This window comes from Centroberyx gerrardi, chromosome 12 (genome assembly GCF_048128805.1).
Source record: "Centroberyx gerrardi isolate f3 chromosome 12, fCenGer3.hap1.cur.20231027, whole genome shotgun sequence".
NCBI classification, from domain to species: domain Eukaryota; kingdom Metazoa; phylum Chordata; class Actinopteri; order Beryciformes; family Berycidae; genus Centroberyx; species Centroberyx gerrardi.
The window spans coordinates 6,840,480-6,862,400 of NC_136008.1; the positions used below are offsets into that span (position 1 = coordinate 6,840,480).

At 43.2% G+C, this 21,921-nt stretch overlaps 1 protein-coding gene across 1 annotated transcript; it reads left to right on the top strand.

The window, feature by feature from the left end:
* The first annotated feature begins 2,439 nt into the window (after positions 1-2,439).
* Positions 2,440-21,451, top strand: smg5 (SMG5 nonsense mediated mRNA decay factor). The gene is made up of 22 exons (XM_071900971.2): positions 2,440-2,861; positions 3,352-3,450; positions 4,101-4,224; positions 4,440-4,596; positions 6,925-7,014; positions 7,334-7,423; positions 8,355-8,433; positions 8,541-8,666; positions 9,213-9,281; positions 10,283-10,509; positions 11,023-11,160; positions 11,547-12,482; positions 12,692-12,861; positions 13,198-13,273; positions 14,100-14,275; positions 14,838-14,996; positions 15,221-15,280; positions 15,986-16,145; positions 18,371-18,461; positions 18,623-18,697; positions 18,808-18,946; positions 19,999-21,451. Exons 1-22 carry the CDS (start codon positions 2,797-2,799, stop codon positions 20,080-20,082), a joined length of 3,390 nt encoding a protein of 1,129 aa, XP_071757072.2. The 5' UTR covers positions 2,440-2,796; the 3' UTR covers positions 20,083-21,451.
* Positions 21,452-21,921: the final 470 nt, after the last annotated feature.

The window sequence follows — 21,921 nt, forward strand, 5'->3', positions numbered from 1 at the left end:
GTTTTTCGGTGCACTAACTCGGGCAGCTTTTCAAAATCTGTCATGCGTTACAGCCTGTGGTGTAAGAGGCGAGGCTTACTTCTTCTCTGGAAGTAATGTTTGCTCGCTCACTTGACATATAACACAGTGTGTGTGTGTGTGTGTGTGTGTGTGTGTGTGTGTGTGTAGGCTCACAGCAGGCCCAACCTCTTTTAAGGTTATTAAATGTCATTCTAGGAAAGAAACTAGATCCTCTAACAACTCAAAAAAAAAAAATCTAAACTTTATACCTGAATAAATGAAGAGTCGTAAGTGGATGATTAGAGTATCTGGAAGACTTTTTGAAGGTAGATGTTTTTGGTTTTGCTGTGGTGATCGTCCCTTTCTCACCATGTTTGCAATATAAAGACACATTTTCTAGACTCACAAGCTTATTCACTCTGATGTGTTTTTTTCCTCTGGATTCGTAATGAGGTTACAATTAAGTTGACTTGTGTTTCTGTCACGGTGCTCGCTCATCTGGGTCCTCTCCTCTATTTCCTCTGAGGCTCGGGACTCTGATGCTTCTCTTGGTGGCACTGGGCACGGTAGATCTTTTCCTCACACTCTCACCGACCGACTGTGCTGAGAGTGCGAGTATGCGAGGCAAGGATCTGGGAACCGGGGACATTACCGAATGTAGCAAGCTTGTAATTATCCTCCTCCTCCTACACACCGAATCGCCTGCAGTTCCTTAGTGGGTTGGCAACTACTGAGTTGGGAAAGTGCAGAAAAATTAGCACAATGGGGGAGCGAGCAGAAGGTTCACGCAAAGAACACAGAATAAACAAGAGCCGAGAGTCCCGCCTCAGCAGCTCCAGACCTGGACAGCAAACGGTGGCGGTTCTGCCAGCTCATGTAGGGCCTGAACACTGACACAGCATTTAAAGGAGCATTAAGTAATCTATGACTTTTATCAGCCTCTGTCAGCGCCCAGTAGGAATTACAACAACTCATCTCCTTCTGCAAATCTCTCTGGCTGTGGTCATTTTGTGCTATAAGGCAGTGGTGCTCAACCTGGAGGTCAAAGGTCATTTCAGGGGGTCCCGAGTTGATTTAGGCTATGTGACTGGAAAAAAACATATTTCCAGTATATAAATGTATTATCATGTGTATTTTTCTGATTTTTCTCTAATTTTTTTCTTTTTTTCTTGTGAAATACTTAATAGTTTTCAGCCTCTAGGCATCCCTTGATATAATGAAACAACCTAAAAAGGGGAAATCATTCTTTGCAACTGTGATGGGGGGGTCGCGAGTAGGCATCACTTTTAAAGGGGTCACAAACTAAAAAGGTTGAGAACTACTGCTGTAAGGTAGTAGAAATCTTACTTATTGCTCCTTTAAATTATGCTGTGGCAGACAAAAGTCCAAGATATGTTTTGCTGGGTGGTGGAGAGAGAGAGGGAGGTGGGGGGTCAGATAAGCAGACAATGAGGCAAGTGAGACATATGATGTTACATACACACACACACACACACAAACACACACACTCATCATAGTGTTAAAATAAAGCTACACTTCTAAAGAACCAGTACCTGCACCACTTACCTGAAACGTCTACACTACACTTATATGTTTACGCCTTTATGCTAGAGGATATCACTTTAATAATGATCTGTCCAGTATTGTCTGCATGTTTGCACACCTGCCTTGGAAAAATAACCCCCGGCTCAATTTACAAGCTGTCAAACACACTTGAATGGTTCAAGCTTGCCAAGACCCAAGAGAAAGTTTCTAATGTACTATTTGATCACAACATTACCTAAGCAAGTCCAAAAAATGTGAAAGCAGCTGTCAGGAAAATCCAGCACACTGAGGCTTTAGTGGCCTTTCCAGCAGTTTGCTCTCATTACGTTTATTTAAAACCAGCGTGGAACCATTTCTGTCTTGTTTGAACTCTGTGGTAATTATGAAAACAGAGAGAGGCTGGGAGAGAGAGGGGGTGACACACATACAGAGAGGTAGTTGTGGGAGATTGGATAACGTCAGAAAGTACAATTTCAAGACTCCACAGGGAGAAATAAACCACTAGAGGGAGCAGTAAGCTCTGATTGTCCCATAGATGCACCAGATTTGCTCTTTCTTAGGAGCATATGGATGAATACCTAGTTTTAGTGTGTAGTTACTCTATGGAAAGTAACTAATTCTCAACAGTTTTAGTTTTACAGCAGTTGCTTGATACTTAATATCGCCTCTAGTGCGTTACCATTAATCACAATGTATGTAATGTAATTTGTTGTTTATATTGTTTGGATGTCTAAATGACAGTTCCTGGCAAATACACAAAAACATGCAGAGTAGAAAAGGTTATCATCAAGAGTTTCAGAGAAGAGGGATTTTATGGGATACCTGGCAACCCCCGATGTAGTCTCGTGAACATGTACTGAACTCTCGCGGTATTCAGGCGGTCACTGCCTGATAGGAATAATGGCCGCCTTCGTAGCGATGGCTGCAACAGGGAACACAAGAAGCATATCAGAGCGTTTTAGCTGACCAGGAAGAGCACAGATTATTGGGCACCCCCTCCTACCCGGTCTTCAGAGCGGATGGGTAGAGGGGGTTTTGCCAAAGGACACAAGAGACGAGAGAGACTTAGGTTAGGAGGGTAGAGGAGGAAAGCTAACGTTAGCTTGACAGCTAACGATAGCTGGCTATCAACACGGTTGTCACTGCCGGGAAGCGAGCCCGGGCAACCGTGACAACTGTGGGTCGGGGGGTTTGGAGGAAACGCCGACTAAACGCCGGAGCGTGCGATCAAATAGCTAGCTAGTTGCTAATATGAGTGGACCTGGGCAGGACAGCGAGCCAGAGGCGAAAGTCCTTCTCATCAAGCGGCTTTACAGGTAAGATAGCAAGGCCATTTTGCCCAACCAACTAAGGTGCTAATTTCACGTTATTGTGTTGGCTAGCGCTAGCCAGTCAATGCTTGTCACCGCAAGAGAGGATCCACTTATCCATTCACTCGACTGACCAGTTAGTTTGGTTTTTGGCTTCCTAGCCAGCTAACGACAGTGACTAACTCACGTCAGTAAAGTGTGACAACATCACAGCATACTCGCCAGCGTAACGTTAGCCAAATTTGACTAATGGAGGCACTCAGCTGGCTATGAGTAAATGAGTTTAGCTTGTGTTAGCTCCCTAATCATTGGATTTGTTAGCAAAACCTTAATTTGTTTACAGAGAGAAATGAAACAGAAAGAATTCTGCCCAGCTAACGTAATGGCGTGCCATGTTTGAATTGGCGCCTGGCACGCTTTTCGGCTACAAAATGTTTAGCTAGCACTGTTAACCTTGTCAGTTTGCTAATGCTTTCTATTGCTGAACGTCACTTAGGGCTGTGGTGGAGTCTGTACACAAGCTGGATGTCATCATTGGCAGCAAAGCATCCTACAGAGAAGTCTTCAAGCCGGAGAACATCAGCCTTCGCAACAAGTAGGTGGAGCGTGTGAAAGGAAGCTTTGGCAACTGTAACTTGGACCACAACTTTGCTGTGCACATTATGGATTTACTTTTGACATTGAAACTTGTCAAGCCCTGTCTTAATTGCTCACCTGAAGTCCTATTACTAGACTATTATGTTAACCTCTCTTGCCTTGAGGCATGGAAAACAAAGCATGCTGAAGGATGTCTTCAAAGGAGAGACCATGAGGGATGAGAAATGCGGTGTTGGTACACATGAAGCTGCATGTGTTGGGGTAGTAAATGGAGTGGGGATGGTCATCACAACATATTCTGGTGAAAAACTCTGGATTGATACACACAGGCCATTTGGGTGATAGAAGGGAATGGCTAACTCATCAGCGATGCCACCAGTATTTCCTCATAGCAAAAGTATTACTTCTTGTGGTTTTAGAGTCTTTTGACTGCAAAGACTGCAAAATATGTGGAAGCTGAAATTGCTAACATGACAGGCCAAAAAAAAGATCTATACCACCTCTTCATGTGTAACTTCATGTGTAACTTGGGTTGGCCTGTATGGTTGGTGATCAGTCTCTCTCCCTAACTTGTGCATGCATCTGTTTGAGTCGCTGCTTGTGTGTCTGTGTGTGTGTTTACCTGTGTGTTTATCTGTGTGTGTTCAGGTTGAGGGAACTGTGTGTGAAACTGATGTTCCTCCACCCCGTCGACTATGGCCGCAAGGCTGAGGAGCTGCTCTGGAGGAAAGTTTACTATGAGGTCATCCAGGTTATCAAGACGAACAAGAAGGTAACTGGCCCCGCGGCTCTGGAAAATATGCCACTTTGCATTTGTCCTCCAGCCATTTCTTCTGGTAGCTGCCTTGACTTGCTCCTATAAAAACTTTCACAAGTTGAGCATGACTAATGGAACAGTGACAGTCAGAAAAATGTATTATTGTTATTCTGATATTAATCCTCATGTCCTTTCCCCTCCCTCTCTGTTACCCCCTTCCCCCGCTGTAGCACATCCACAGCCGCAGCGCCCTGGAGTGCGCCTACCGGACGCACCTGATCGCTGGCGTGGGCTTCTACCAGCACCTGCTGCTCTACATCCAGTCGCACTACCAGCTGGAGCTGCAGGACTGCATCGACTGGACCCACGTCACCGACCCGCTCATCGGTCAGTCACGGCAAACACACACGTTCACACAGAGGCGCAGATACACACATAGAGCACACACATGCACTTACAGCCTCAAATCTCTAACTAAATTCTTAATTCTAAATGTCACAACATCTTATCTCCCCATCCTTTATCCAATATATAATCATATTGTTGCAGATATTCTATTCTCATATTCAAATTTGGTTCTAACCTTCTTAACACCAAATCTGCTATCGTCTATCTCTCTCGTATATATGGCTTCAAGTCTCTTTGTGTCACTGTTAGGGCAAAAAAACCTGTTGCAACTTCGCAGCTCCTCCAAGACGCACAGAATTAAAAGGAATATATTCACTGGTTTCCAAAATGGCCGCCTCAGGGCTCATAGACCAAACACTAATGTTTAAAAAAAAAAATGTTTTCCCATTCTTTTGTCTCTTATGGCGCTTTTCCACCGCATGGTACCGGCTCAACTAGACTCGGCTCTACTCGCCTTTTTTGGTTTTCCATTGGGCAAGTACCAGGTACCAGGTACCATATTACCTGGTACCTGGTACTTTTTTTGGTAGCACCTCCGTCGAGGTTCCAAGCGAGCTGAGGCGATACCAAAAGGTGACGTGAAAACACTGCAGACTACTGATTGGTCAGAGAGAATCGTCATCATCGCGCGACACGGGACATCCTGCACATATGCTAACGTTAGCTACCAGGTTAGCTTACCATCTTGCGTCGCCTTTGAGCGAGTCGTCGAGTTGTCTGAGCTTTGATGTAGGATTTCCCAAACTCTCCTGTTTTTGTTTTCTCCTTTTGTCTTGCTGCCTTCAGCCTCTTCTGAAATAAAATCTGTCTCGATATCCTCCATTGTTGCTGTGTGTCGCGGCGTCGCTATGACAACCAGTTGTGGTGGTGGGTGGGGGGGGGGGTACTATCTGCAGTGGAAAACCAAGTGGTACTACCAGAGTCGAGTTGATTTGAGCCGGTACCATGCGGTGGAAAAGCGCCATTATTCTCACGCACACCAAATGTATACCGCACACCAAACATTAAAAAGCTCAAACTCTGTTATTCAAGTAAGTGTTGTCCACCATTGTCATGAAGCACGGTTTTCGTAAAAAGAGATATCAAATAGACTCATATTGAGGGTGAGATAAACTCGCCCCCTTTCGCAGCGTTCTTGGCAGGATAGAGTGTTGTTTTATTGAGGTGAGAATGATGCATAACATTCACACTCATAAAACAGGGTGTCTGCTTGTCCTTAGTCTTAAACTGAATTATCTAAGACACAAAAAAGTTGTTGAATATGGCTTTTAAATCTTAAATACAGCTTAAAAATGTTGTAAGTAAATGACGTCATTTTCAATCAACCTAAATTCACAGACCTATATACATTAAATATTACTTTTTGCACTATTCGGATATAAATTTTGTGAATTTTTGTGAAGTGGTTTATATATGTCACTCAAAATGATATTATAAGGGTATAAACAGTTGCGAATGTAACAGTAAATCCTGCACAAACCCTCTAAAAGCATCTGCTGAAAAGTTGTTTTCACCTGGTATTAAAATTCGATGTGCATCTGGATATGCTATCCGGGTAATGAACAGTCCGATCACGCCCTCCCATTTACAGCTGGTTTTTATGTGGTGTTGTTGGCATTCTGTCCGCATTGTGACTATCAGATGTCAGTGTTCCCATGCACCATGCAAAGCAGGCGAATAGGTAAAGAGGTGGTAAGTCTGTCTGACAAAAACAAACGGGGCAGGTGTAGGGTCAGCCTAGGTGCTGTTACTGTACAGCCTGTACTTACTTTTCCTTTGCCATGGAAGGGCTCGTCTTCTGTAACTCTATAGTAGGTGTGGTGATGATACTTTCACTTATGCAAACACACTGTACGGTTAGCTGAGATCTGATCTTAATACGAGCCAGAACACCTCTCAATATCTAGATACAGATTTCATTTTAATAAATGGGGTCTATGATCCTGTCTTCCAGCATGAACTGAAAACGAATCTCTTCAAGAAATATAAGAAATACATATTTTCTTCTTGGGCACCTAAAAGAAACCCTAGAAAAGGTTTCTGCCTAGCTTTCATTTCCTTACTTACCACTTTTAATTTGACATGGACGCTCTAGACACAGAGGAATATGTGTTCCATGTAATGTCCGGGTGCTGTTGCTTTGACCCTTGGACTCTTTGCTGTTGGCGCACTTGTTGTTTGCTTGTAATGCTGTCGATCTAGGAATTTAAGCTTGTTTTGCCATTGCATCACTGTAAATCATTGTGAACAAGTGCATCGGCTAAATTCTGGAAATGTAAAAATGCAATGTGCAATGTTTCCCGGCAGGCCGAAAGAAACCGGTGTCAGCCACCCCCAAGGAGATGGAGTGGGCACAGATGGCCTGTCATCGCTGTCTGGTCTACCTCGGAGATCTAGGTAATACCAGGATAATAGAATATGCAATTAATCTGTCTCTGTACCCAGCCTCTAGAGGTGTGAGACAGCCCTATATGCATGTGTCAGTTAGCGTGGGAAATTTTGGCATAGCAATAGGGTGTAATGGCTTTGATTTGGGCTTGAGTACAAAATATGTGTGCAGGAACATTTCATAATGAGGCCCAATATCTCCATCCTTGTCCACCTTTCCTGTTACAATCCCATGTTCACATCGGTTTCATAAGAAAAGGACATGTTTTTCTTGTGGTTAACAGTTTTTGTTGTTGCTGGGCTTATTTTAATGTTGTTTCCTCTGCAGCGCGTTATCAGAATGAGTTGGCAGGAGTGGAGGCTGAGCAGCTGGCAGAGAGGTTTTACCACCAGGCCCTGTCCGTCACGCCGCACGTAGGTGAGTGACTGTAATGTAAAACCACTTTCCATGGCACGCTGTCGTTCCTACGGTCATGGAAAACCTGGTAAAGTTATGGAGTTTGTGTTTTCTGGGCGGGGAGAAGTGATGGAATACAATGTTAAAGTTGTGTATAAATAGCTGGAGGCTCCTTCATGTATTTGGGGTTTAATGGGTTCACTACTTTATTTTTTACAACCATTAGAGGGCACTTTTTGCCCTGATATGATTCCATTGTCTGAAGAATTGAGTCCCTGACATTATTATCCTGTAACAGTACACAAGGTCATTAAAAATATCGCTATGTACATTTCATTGTAAAGAAATTACACAACCAGAGATTGATTTCAAGCATTAAATGCCAGTAGTTTTCATGTATGATAGTCTTTTATCTCTAAATACTCTTTACTATGGACTCCACTCCCTCCCACAGGCCTTTTCACCCTGTTGGTATTTGTCAAGAACAGTTATCAGACTTGTGATTCCTCTTGTAGATGCATGTCAGGGTCAGATCCTCCTTTCACTTCTTTTCCCCTGAGTTTGTGCAAGCATGTCAAGGATAGTGGAAGCGAACTATTTGTAAATAAGTTTAAGAGTTTAGTCTGCAAAAAGGTCACATTTGATACAGATATAATTCTAACCGTACTTACACTCTCTACCAGTCTCCTGTTGAAAGACTTTAGGTCTATTCTTATAAAATGATTGTTCATATGATAGTTGAAATTACTATCGAGTATTATTGAAGTTATTTGCTATCTCAATATCCTGGCTTTGAGCACTGCAACATTTTAGCGCATGTCATCTGTATTTTTTTCATCTGTATATGATTTTCAAACAATATTAGGTAACGGTTTTATATCGATTTTTGGATCGAAAACCGTCAATTGCCCTCCAGAAATGAATGTTAACTTGTTCACCCGTCTGTCTACAGGAATGCCCTTTAACCAGCTGGGCACACTGGCAGGGAGCAAGTTCTACAATGTTGAGGCCACCTACTACTACCTACGCTGGTGAGAAATGGCTCCTGTATATGTACCTCCGCTTGTGCTATTATTCATTGAACCAGATCCCATAAGTGACAAGTGTTAACAGGCATTTCATCTCTTGCCTTTGCCAGCATCCAATCAGAGACCCCCTTTGAGGGCGCCTACGGCAACCTGAAACGGCTGTTTGACAAAGCTGCCAAGATGTACCACCAGGTGAAGAAGCAGGAGATGAAGAAGCTGTCTCCTTCTCGACAAAGGTGAGGAGGATTCACGGGATTTCCACCCAGGTCTGGAAACTCTGGATATATATATGGGGAAATTAATGAAATAATTTCCATGCCTTGGGGAAACTTATGGAATTGCACAAAAGGTCTGGGATAAGTATGGGGGAAAATTGTTGATCCATCCCAGTAAGTATATTATAACCCATTTCAGATCATTCTAGTTTCTCATTGTAATATGTGTGGCTGTGAATAATGATCTTCAGTGATAGACTGATACAGTCTAGTTGGCAGTCACAGGGGTGGTCATTACTTAATATAAATGTATAACCTTATCAAATCTTTATCTAAACCTCAAATCTTAATGAATATATCCCAAATGAAGAACATGCACGAACGGATATGACAAACCTTCATTGTTTAACAAAACTGGTTGATTTAACAAAAACCCAGATATTCCTGTGGGCAAAAATATGTGAACTCCTTTGTTCAATATCTTGTGGCAGCCATGTCTGAGCTGTATTTTCTTAATTTAAACCAGTGGATGTTGTTTGAAATGGCTCTGTATGATCTTTCCCTCAGATCTAAAGACATTAAGCGACTGCTGGTGAGCTTCATGTACCTCCAGAGCCTGCTGCAGCCCAAGAACAGGTGAGAGTTTCTGCCGTTACCCATCTCCCCCCTCGCCCCACACTGTTCTGTTCTTCCACTGTTATGACCAATGTGTTGAAAGACTCCATTGTTTCCAGCAGTTTCTTACAGTTCATGTGCCTGGTCCACAGCCCATTTTTTGTTTTTAATTTATATTCTCATTAACCGAATGATATTTAATTGTGTGGTACTCGTATTGGCCAATTTACTTAATTAAGTACTTGGTAAATGTAATGGTTCTGAAAAATTGATGTCAGTTGCTTTTGATATTTTGATCCTTAGCCCGGCTTGTTCCTGGCTGCACATAGAAGCAAAGAATTGCTTTACTCAGGTGTTGGAAGGCATGTAAACCCAAACTACTAGAATCTAGTACACAAATTTGTGGCTCCAATCTAGTGTTGCATGGAGTCCCAGCACTGGAAAAAGTACCATGTTATCTGATTTGAGGAATGGTGGTATACAAGAGTTTCTTCTAGTACCGGTACTCTATTTTTCAAATTATATTTACTTTCATCAGCATTCATAAAATTCACACAATTGTGCTCCAAATGACAAAAGACAATCATGTGCTTCATTTGACTGAGTGACTCTGCCACTCCAAAAAAACTATCAGTGACTATTTTCATGGAAAAAAACCATTATTATTATTTGAAGTTATTTTATGTTATTTATTTTTTGGCCGTGGCACTGTTTTAGAATTAAAGCCCTCATGCCTGGGCTGGTATTTGTATTGAAGTTAAATATTTGGTATTGTGACAGTTTATACAGTATGTAAGCACAAGCTAACAGCATCCAGCATACAACTTGGTGATTCCAAGCAGAGTGCTGCCAGTCAAAATAATTGCCAACATTTACATGTCATGTAGTTAATTAGCAAATATGAAGGACGGCAAAAATGAGCAATTCGTGGACCTTGATTGCTCACCATTCAATGGCACTTACATTGTGCATGTACCGTGTGCCTCATCTTCATTATGTTGCTCCCCTTCCTCCGTATCTAGCCTGATGGAGACGGAGCTGACGTCGCTGTGCCAGTCGGTGCTGGAGGACTTTAACCTGGTGCTGTTCTACCTGCCGCCGCCGGCCCACAGCGGCGCCCATCACTCCCCCAGCGAGGAAGAGGAGGAGCAGCAGCACGCTGACAGCACCTGCCCCGTGCTGCCCGACACCCTGGTCTTCAAGATGGTGGTCACCTGTCTGATGGTGGTGCACAGCCTGAAGAGGGGAGGTCAGTGCTTGTGGAGCGGTGATGGTGTCACATGAAGCCAAGTCAAAATTGTCGTTGATGTATATTGCAATATTTTGGGGTGGTGACTAGCATTTATATTACTTTGATACCACTGTGAAAGAACAATTCATTATTGAATTTTGTAAATGGTCAATACTTTAATCAGATGTTTTGAAAGCTGAAATTACATTTCAACATCACCTCCAGATGGCATATATATGCGGATGGCACTTTGATTGGAGTATTCAGAATAGGAAGAAGAAAGATTAGAATAGACGCAGTCCAGCTTTTGACAGTGGACTGCAGCAGTCAGTGCAAAATTCAACTGAATAGACCAGCTAAAAACAAAAACATGGTAACAGCGTCAATCGGTTCACCATGTCTTTGAACTGAAATGATAACTTGTGAGAATGATTAGTTATCATAATCTGTGTTGGTTTAAAACAGAAATAGACAGTTTGTGTTTCTCCCTTCATCCGCTTGTACTAACAAAAGTTCATGTTTTTGCTGTAGGATCGAAGCAGTACAGCGCGTCCATAGCTTTTACTCTGGCCCTGTTCTCCCACCTGGTCAACCACGTCAACATCCGCCTGCAGGCCGAACTGGAGGAAGGGGAGAGCCAGGTTCCCCCGCTGCACACTGACAGCACAGGTGAGAGAGGAAATCTCACCATGTAGATCGATGTTTCAGTCCCAAATTGTCTTTGTCAGGAGCATCTTTTGGGATTGAAACATTGATCTTTGTGGTGAAAATGTAACACCCTTTAGGAGTAGTACAGCAGTAATGCGGAGTGTCTACTTTATTACTCCTCTCACAACTTTTAAGAACCCTTGGCTGGCTGTCAGGAACAATTTATAATTACACACATTTTTTTCTTTTTCACATGCCCTTTCACGAATATCCCAGTGGGGAACATTTATTGTTTTGGAGTGTGGCATATGTTGTTAGAAATAAGTAATTACAAAGAAACAGAACAATGTGATTGAATACAAAAAAGGCATGCGTAGTCAGTGAAATCATTTTTTTTTCTTTTCTAGATGACCCAGAGATGAGGGATCTGTCGGTCCCGCTGACAGAGCGCTCTGATGAAAAGCCACTGCAGAACGGCTCCCTGGAGCAGGAGGATGAGGAAGATGTGGAGAAGGATGAAGATGGCTGCGGGAAGGCTGGGGCCAAGAAGAATAGCAGTGTGGCGGAACAGCGCAAGATGGAGGAGGAGAAACAGAGGCAGAAGAAGAAGTACACCCGCCTCTCCCGACTCCGCCGGCGCCGCTGTGGCCGCAAGGACGGCCGGCCGGAGGACGAGAGCGACCTGAGCGAGGGATTTGAGAGCGACGAAGACGAGGAAGAGGACGATGACGAGAGGAGGGGCCGCGCTGACTCGACAGGCGCCGCCTCGTCGACAGAAGCCCCGCTCAACTCTTCCTCCCTTCGGAAGGAGAGCAAGAGAGACCCGCTGGGTGAGGAGGGCAGTTGGGGGAGCGGCTCGGAGGAAGAGGAAGAGGAGGGAGGCACGGCCTTCGACGTAGAGACCGACTCGGACATGAACAGCCAGGAGTCGCGTTCTGACCTGGAGGACATAGAGGACACGGAAAACTCAGACAACTTGGAGGGCCAGGCCCGGGAGCACCAGGACGAAGAGGAAGATGAAGACCAGCCCAAGGAAGAAGCGGGCGACAGGGACGGCGACACCCCTCCCACCACCAACGGGCCCCTGCTGCCCTGCAGCGACCCCAGCATCAGCAGCAACCTCCAGGCCATGTCCTCACAGCTGTTCCAGGCTAAACGCTGCTTCCGCCTGGCGCCCACCTTCAGCAACGTGCTGCTGAGGCCCCAGGGCTCCTCTTCCTCGGGTAACCCCACCCCCACCCCTACTGACACCTCCGCCACCACCTCCCAAGAGACACCCCCTCCACCCGGGGACTCACCCTGCGACATGAGCCCCGGCACTGCCAATGGAACCAATGAAAATGGTAACCTACTATTTTAAAAACAATAGTAATAAAGTAGTAATAAAACCTCACTTTTTTTGTTCATTCTTTGGTTATTTCCATGGCTACTTATTTAGGAAGTTTTCTTTTCTCTTCTGTTTTTTCTAGAGGGATTCCCTTAGAATTCAAAATGATTTTCTTGAAATCAAACTTGCCTTAATGTTTGATTATGGTGTCACCTCTCGCCCTAGAGTTGGACTCTGATTCGGAAGGCAGCCAGCACAGCAATCAATCAGTACGCAGCGAGAAGACCCTGTCAGAGCGGCTGGAGATCCTGACCAATCAGGGGCTCATCCAGGTGGTGAAGGTCTTTGTTGATTGGCTAAGGACAAACACAGACATTATCCTCATGTGTGCACAGGTAAGGGGAAAGCATCTGTCACTTTGTCTATGCAACAATGACATCTTTGAAGTACAGTACTGTGTAAAAGTCTGCAAAAGTCTTTTATATGTATATAAAAAATTGTATATACGTTTTGCCATAGATGTTTATTTATTTGCTTTCTGCATTCGTGTGTCAGTAGACTGCTCTTTATAGTACATTTTTATATATTATAGTATTTTTGAAAGCATCTTCACTTTATGAATTTTTTTTTTTACATGTGCCTAAGACTTTTGCACCTTACTGTATATCTGACACATAGAATGACTGTTTTCATTCTGTGCAGTCAATTATAATCCATCGTTCTCTCTGCAGAGTTCTCAAAGCCTGTGGAACCGACTGTCTGTGCTGCTCAACCTGCTACCAGATGGCAGCAAGATGCTTGAAGCAGGTGAGACACCAGTAGACTGCTTAGAGATGTATACCTATTCTTATGTCTCTTTGACACCCTTTAGATGTCTCGAAATGTCCTCAGTGGGTTTGGCATGGCAGGCTAAGGGATTTTATTCCCACTGGGATCACCAATACTGATAATGTTTGCATTCATGGTACTGTAACACACTGTGGATAAAGACATTCACTAAATTGTAGATGTGAAAATAAAATTCTCTTAATGTCCCTTTCTGTTCCTAAATCCCATCCATTGGCATTTAATCAAAAAAAGTCATGCGTTTTCCTCGTTTCCTCCCTTGAATATTGTTTCTCTCCTTGGTTATTTATTTACATGTTTTTTGGTTCACATCTAGGACTAGAAAATAATTCAATATTATCGTTTATCGTCTTTCAATAGAATATTCTGATGAAATAATGATATCAAGTTGTCTATACTATTGATAAAAAGCAAGTACTATTTAATATCTCAAGTAAAATGAGATCTGAAACAAATTGGGGAGTTTTATCATATTTATATGACCGTGCAATTCAATGTGCTGAACGTCAATTTGACTATTTAACGCTATTTTGCGTATGTGAACAGATATTGTCAGTTTTCTATCAAAATTAGTTCCTATGATCATTGTGATCTCAATTTTGTCCATATCACCCAGCCTTAATCACACGTCACATCCCTGTACTGTGCACTCGGTTTAGTAGTCAGTAGTCAAGTAGTCAGCTCTGCTTCTCGCTCTTTGTCTCCCTCTGTTGTTTTCACACACTAACTGCTGTGCGCTCAGTCTACAGCCAGTGAGCTGACGGTCACACATGTCTGTGTGTTGCAGAGCTCGGTCTGAATGCGGAGGTGACGGAGCTGCTGAACGAGTGCGAACAGCCCGGCTTGGTCCAGAGTCTGCTGCTGCCTGAGGACCTGGCATTACGTCACCTGCCCGCCCTCAACTTAGCGCACCGCCGCCTCGACTTCGCTCGCCACAGGCCCTCCCTCAGCCCCTTACAGGAGGTACATACACACACGGGATTCAAATATTAAAGAGCTTCAATGGGAGTTATTACTGTAGAAACGAGACAGAATTGAATTTTGTTGGTTTTTTTCGCCCCCCCCCCCTTTTTTTTAAATAGGCCTTCATTTTATAAACTTGTAGCAACACACATCCACACCATAGAATGGACTTCACCTATCCAAAACCTCTCTTTCAGGCACCCAAGTATAGTAACACACGCACACATGTAGCCATCCTCTTTACAGACTGCTCTAGTTTGGGGTGAAATAGACACATTCAATTGAGAAGTTTATTTGTGCTACATGATATCCTACAATCAAATGGGCTCAATATGAAAGCTTTAAAACATTAATCAACATCAAGATACACGTCAAAAATTACAACAGAACTGTACATCACACAATGATGTGCTATATTTAAAGTGTTTCTGACTCTTTTTCCCTGTTTGTTTCTCTCTCCTGTCATATTTTCTCTTTCACCTCTCTGCCTCTTTTTTCATCTCCCTTGAAACCTACTCAATATCTGCCACTTGCTACCTTTTCTCCTTTCCCTTCCTCCCAGTGTGTAGTGCGAGTGTGTTGCATCCGCAGTTTTGGCCACTTCCTTACCAATCTCCAGGGCAACGTGCTGCACTTCAACCCGGAGGCGGGCATCTTCACCAGCATCAGCCAATCGGAACAGGACAATCTGGTGCAGCAGGCCAAGGCCCAGTTCCGCATGGTGAGTGACGGCTGAACGGACCAATGACCAGAGGAACCACAAGGTGCCTGTGTTCACTCAGTCAGTGTTTCTGCTCCGTGGGTCGTTGTAACACTGCTTAATGAGTGGTGCTGTTGCATAACTGCTGATCTGAGTGAATAAGAAAGACGTTTAATTAATGACTAGGAACCAAATGATCCCTTCCTTGTCCCATTTGATGTTTAGTCTCCTTCCTTTATGTCCAGGCTGAGGAGGAGGCTCGTCGGAATCGCTTGATGAGGGATATGGCCCAGCTCCGACTACAGGTTCGAACATTTTCACTCCATCCACTTTATACTTTATACACTGTTCACACCATGGTGCCCTTATTAACCGTAATACAGCAAAGTCATCACTGCCAACATAGCAGGGTTCACACAGATTTGGAAAGTCTTGAAAAGATGGAAAATGAAATTTTAAGGTCTTGTTTGGAAATTGCACAAAAGCTTGGAAAGATATTCAGTCTTGATGAACATATAATTACCTTTCATGTAAATGTAGACCCATATCATTTTATATATTGTGATATTTGTTGAAGAATTACCTTCACTCACAGAGTGATATAGTAATATGCAGCAAAATTTCTAACATCATGCCACAACCTGAGGACAACCAGTGAACCTGCAGAGGATTAACCTCTGATATGTTGTTCTGTTTTACAATCCAGTGCTTGGTATAATCGTTGACTGTTTTGTTTTGTTTCATGCTTTGGCAATGTTTACTGAAGTTAAACCATGCCAATAAATATCTTTGAATTGACAGTTGAATAGTGACCAAAATCTTCTGATAGATCAAGAAATTAAGGTCTGGAAAAAGTCAGGAATTTTAAAGCAGCAAATGTGTAGGAACCATGTGATAGTCATATTATATTACTATGACCAATACACCCGCATCTTATGTAATCCTCATGATGTAATCCATTGATCACAAGTCTTCAGCTTTTGGTTTCGTTTGGTGTCTGATCCTTGCAGTTGGAGGTGTCGCAGCTAGAGGGCAGCCTGCAGCAGCCCAAGGCCCAGTCGTCCATGTCTCCCTACCTGGTGCCAGACACGGCCGCCCTCTGCCAGCATCTCGGCCTCATCCGGCAGCTGGCCGGCAGCGGCTGTTTCATCATCATCATCCCACGCACAGGTCAGTTCCCTGCCTCGTCCTCTCTGTGTCCCGGGCAGCAGGACGGCCCGGTGAGGAGCTGGGTTCAGGCCCTTCGTGTCACCAAGCGTCCGCCCTGCTGAAGTGTTCTTGAGCAAGACACTGAATCCCAAACAGCTCCGGGGCTCTTGCTCTGTAGCTGACCCTGACCTCTGACCTCCCTGTGGAGGGGGGCAAGAGAAGAGAGAAGGGGAATCAAAATCTAATTTTCTTATCCTGTCGTATCTGCAATAGTTAGTTATTGTCCCCCACCAAAGGGGGGACTATGGATCGGTCTCTGTCCGTTAGTTCGCTCGTTCGTTCATTTGTTTGTTAGTTAGTTAGTTAGTCACACTGTAACGTTGACTTTGTGCCGCTAGGGGGCGGCATTGACAATGAATGGGGACTCAGTGGTAAAGCAGGTCATACAGTTGAAGTTATCATACAATGTGGGGGACAATGACTGGGGACTCAGTGGTAAAGCAATACAGTTAAAGTTATCATAGGTAACATAATAGTCTACACATGCTACACACTTGGAGACATCAGACTGGGTTGATGTGTTGAAGTGAGAGTCAATGGAGAATTTTTGGGCAAACCTCTAACCACAAGACACTGTAGTTATTGTACAGTTGTTGTACTGTTATTGCACTCATCACTGCACTACCACTGTGCCGTCAGTGTTGACTACTTATATCATATTACCACTTACCTACTGTGCAATACCATATATCACTTATCATTTAGCATTTATATTATTCATAACACTCACGCTCCTGGTGTTGTATGTTATATTGTATTATAAATTGTATTGTAGTGTACATTGTGTAATGTACGGATTGTATTTATTGCGTATTGTAGTTCTTATATTTTGTACTGTATTGAGTAAAAACAGGACAATTACAGTTACTACATTTCAAGATATAACTTGTAAGCCAAATTCTGAGGAGAGTAGGCAACAGAAATATATGGTCAATCTGTCCTTTCATTGTCCCATACCAAAATGCTTATACAATTTCACTCATATTTCAAGTACACTCAGCAATCACTGACTGACCCAAGGGTGGAACTACATCACTGGTGGGGGACAACATGTTTACTATTTGCTTGTTCCTCTTTACTTTCTTTGGAGTGTAAGGGTTCGCTCACACTGTTTTTCTTTTTGTAGAAAAGGCAGTGCCTTAACCGCATTTTGTGCTGATAATTTGGGAAACAAACTGAACAACGCACGACCCACTTTTTCAAACGATCAGTGTTCACTATCGGCAAACGGTGCTGATGTCCAACTCTCAAACATTTAAAAGTAGAACCCGCACACCAGTATGATTTGACTCTTTGCTATGATTTGACTCTCAAACATTTACCAGAAACTCCACCGTACAACCAGTTTTCTCCCAAATTGACTCTTTATGATCAGTGTAAGATCTCCTACCAGCCTCTCTGCTGGTGCTTTCTTTTTCATTCTGGTTGTTGTAGTAAACTGTCAGCTGCAGTCGTATTGTGAAACCTCATTTCTGCTTGGTTGTGATTAGTTGGCTGACAAAAAAAGTGGGCCACATCTTGTGGTCTCCTTCAAAAAGTTAAAGTTTAGTTTTCAATTTCAGAAAGCATTCTAATCTGTCTATAATGACGCAATGCGCAGCACCTTTTCAAAGCAGCTGATTTCCATTGGCTGTCATGTAAAAAATGTGCTGGCAGTTTGAATAGAGGGAGTAGTTTGAATGAGCCCTAAGGCTGCATCAAGCCCTTGTCATGCTTGTCATACATTATCCTAACTATTGGTGAAGGGAAACAGATATTGTTTGGAAGATGTATAGATATGAGTTTATCTTTCTTTAAATGGTATTTGATGCTTTTCCTTTGAAGTAACCTGTGTAGAACGATTGGCTGTTATTAGTCAGTGATTACAGCAACCATCCCATAATCAAAAGGGTACCGAGTCAATCAAGTCCTTGAGCAAAACACCTCACCTCTAATCCAGTCGCTGCAAATTGCTCTTGAACATCAACCAAATGACTAAACTGTGTCAAAATTTGACTCTCCAATGAGTTTTGTCCATAGTAATGCTTTTGTGACAGTGGAGTTCTGAACGAAATCGGAGGAAAATTGGTTTCTTTCAGTGTCCACAAAGCCAGTCTCCTGTTCAAATGTGAACTGTGGGCATGAATTGACCTCTTTGCCGAAGTGCACAAAAGCTCAAATACTTACCTGGACTCTTTGTGTCGCAGTGATTGATGGACTTGACATGTTGAAGAAGGAAAATGCTGGTGCGAGGGATGGCATCCGCTTCCTGGAGTCTGAATTTCGCAAAGGCAACAGGTGGGTGTTGTGAGTGTGGTGACTGAGGGTGGGTGCGTTGTGATGTATTTTTTACCAGGATTTTTTTTTTTACCATAAAATGTACCTTCTGTAGGAGTTGTTGAAGTGTTCCTACTTTTTGTGTTCTTGGTCACAAGTGCTACTCTTCCTTATTTGTACAGGTACATACGCTGCCAGAAGGAGCCCGGGCGATGTTTTGAAAGAGATAAACTGAAACGACAGGACATGGAAGCCTGGTAAGCCTCGATGCTCATCCAGTATTTCCTCCACTTGTGAGCAAACTGATGAACATATTCATTGGATCGGTAAATCTTCAGTTCTGAGTGGCTTTGCGCCTTATTCCTAGGCATCTATATAAGATGGTGGACAGCTGTCGTCAGCTGACGGTCTCCCAGAGCAACGGAGATGAGGACACAGCCGGCATGGTGACGATTCTTACCGGCCACTTGGTGGAAGAGCTTTGCACCCAGTCGGCAGCAATGAAGGTCAGTCACTAACCGTATATTATCACATAGCAGGCGTGAACAAACACCCGGGACGCACATATTTCCTGCCAAGACCAGCAAAGCTTAGAGAAATTGCGATTTCTGCCACATTTTTGCTACAGTGCTGTCCCACTGTGCTGTGGTCATCACTATACTTGTGCGTTATCAAACTTATAACTTATATATAACTGTCACGGTTTACAGCACTTGAGGAAATCCTTTTCATGTCTGGCCTCTAGTATCTAATAAAAGGAAGTAAAACTGCTGTTACTGTGAAGATTTAACTTTGATTATGAATCTCCACACTTCAGCTGTCAAATATGATATCTCAGTTGATATCTCGGACCCCACTGGTCTGACTTTGACGAAATTTGGAGGGATGATGCATTTTGGGACTGTGTTTTGGCGTTTTTAAAAAATGACAGTTATTGGCCTGATTGGGACGCTATAATTAAAGGTCAGAATTTGAAAATTTGATATGCCGCAACTGCTGCACCACCGGTCCGATTCGGTGAAACTCAAAGGGATGATGCGTCTTGTTACTGATTGGCCCAAGGGATGGCTGCATCATTTGTGGGGGAAGACGTATTTACTTGTTAGTTATTCTAACCATTGGTGCATTGATGATTTATAGATTTTAAACATTGGAAATGACAGATGTTCTAAATCTACTCTTAATAAAAATAGCTTGGAAAAATATAGAAAACTAGAAGGGCACACGGAGAGCGCAGACCTCCGCCAAGGCCAATAGTCCAGTCTTCTATGATATGCAAATGTGCAAGCGCAACCTATATATGGATCCGCTCCAAAATGTAATGGGTTCTTCCTTGGCCCATGCTACACCCTTCCACGAAGTTTCATCGGGCCAGTAGTTTTTCCGTAATCCTGCTGACAAACAGACAAACAAACAAACAAACAAACAAACGGCACTGAATACATAACCTCCTTGGCGGAGGTAATTACATCAAAGCAATGTGTAAAAATTGAGGACAAAATTGCTGTGTCAACTCTTATTTATTTGCTTGTCTGTGTTTTTTTCCTCCCCATGCCAGTCGGCCATCCAGGCAGTGGGCGCGGCGGGCATGGAGCTGAAGAACATCGTGGAGTTTTACCGGCAGTGGAAGGAGATTGGCTGAGAGGTCCGAGGGGGCGGCTGTCTGCGCTGCGAACAGCTGATCGATCACAACACTCGCTCCCTCTCTCTCTCTCCCACTCTTTTGCTCTGTGTGTATCTGCGTCTCCAAGGCAAAATCAACTCAAAAGAAAGATGGAACAAAAGGAAAGAGTTAAGGTAGAGGGCTGGAAAAGTTAATGCAGTGGAGGGGTAAAAAAAAAAAAAGGCGAAGAGAAATATGGGCGAAACGGGGCTATAAGAAACGGCAGATCTCCCACCTCCCACCCACCCCAACCCCAAACATAAAGAGTGACCCCTGGAGGTCGGGGCGCGGAAACGGTGGGGGACGCTACACAACTTTAAAGTGCCCCTGGTTCACACCCTAACCAGGCATATACTGTATATGTTAGCAAACGAGTACATACGTGTCGAGAGAGAAAAACCGCACGCACACACATACACATTCACGCTCAGATGAATCCATTATAGATATATAGAGCAGTGTTTTTTGGATTTTCGTTCCCTCCTTCCTTTTCCCTTCAGTCTGTGTTTGACAGCAGGGCACACGGTGGCCGGACTCTGGCAGGGCTGGGCTTGGTAAAGACAAGGGTGAAGAAAACTCATGAGAGAGAGAGAGAAAACACACACTGTCCACTTGACACCTTGGCTTGCCAGGCTTCCAGCCTTACAACACAAACAGGGTCTCGTAGCTCGTAGGCTTGTAGAAGGGGTTGAGGACGACGGATGTACACTTCTCCGGGATCGGTTTCTTTCCTATGTGGCTAATCCTTTTATTTTATTTTTTTTTTTTTTCCTTTTTCTTTATTTGCGGTGTACTTTTTGTGACCAGTGACTAATGTATCTGTGTATGAGGAGAAGAAAAAAAGGAGAGGAAAAAAAAAAAGAAAAAAACATGACGGGTCGTGCCCTGTTTATGGTTTTAATTTGGATTTTATTTTTGTACCCAAATGATGTACTTTATTTTGCTTTTTGTAAGCTGTTTAATGAATGAAATTACGCAAGAATGTTTAAGGGAAGGGAAGGGATTGTTGTTGTGTGTTGTTCCACTAAACCAGTCCTTCAGTTCTCGGAAAGAAAAAAAAATAATCTGGGCTTTATTTGTCAAGGTATTCATGTGTAGGGCAAAGGCCTGATGATCAGATTATCTGATCATCAGCTTCATGTTGTCGCTAGTGATTAAGGAGAGAGGGGCCAGCAAACTTTCCCAGATGAAGGCTAAAGTGGGTTGTGTTTGGACCCCTGTGAACTCCTGAAATATATCCCATCAAACATCACCATCTCCATAGTAACTGTCCCATCATGCACAGTGCAAAGGAAAAACAGTATATGTGTGTGGCCACGCATTGAACAATAAAAAGAAACTCATTTAAGATGTCGCCTCCTTTCTTCTGTCTGTGCCAGAGTCACAATTTTAATTATTTGAGACTTGACTTGATGTATGAAGAAAATACTTGAGAATTGACTTGGGTTCTGGTGACTTGGGATTTGACTTGAAAAGGTTTCTAAAATTTTGACAAAAGATCTTGTGTTTGTGTAAATGACAGATTGAAAGTGATGAGATTTGTTCCAGCAGACAACTGGATTTAGATTCTGTTTTCTGAATTTATGTGGAGTGATTGAATTTATTGAAGTTGAAACTGATTATAGAAATCAAACTCATGATGCTCTTACCAAGTTTTTATCCTATTAAAACCATATTGCATTGAAAAGTCCTAGATATGTAGTTTTCAGGATATTAAATTGATACTGGACTTCATTTGTTCTGACTTCACACTTCTACATTTAGATTTGAGACTTGACATTAATGACATGAACTTGACTTTGTAATCTACATTTAGAC

Bases quoted from the DNA above. Each gene is read 5' to 3' on its own strand.
- smg5 (XM_071900971.2), top strand. From the start codon at position 2,797: ATGAGTGGACCTGGGCAGGACAGCGAGCCAGAGGCGAAAGTCCTTCTC. The intron at 4,597-6,924 runs GTCAGTCACGGC...GTTTCCCGGCAG, and splicing joins CGTCACCGACCCGCTCATCG to GCCGAAAGAAACCGGTGTCA. The intron at 10,510-11,022 runs GTCAGTGCTTGT...TTTTTGCTGTAG, and splicing joins GCACAGCCTGAAGAGGGGAG to GATCGAAGCAGTACAGCGCG.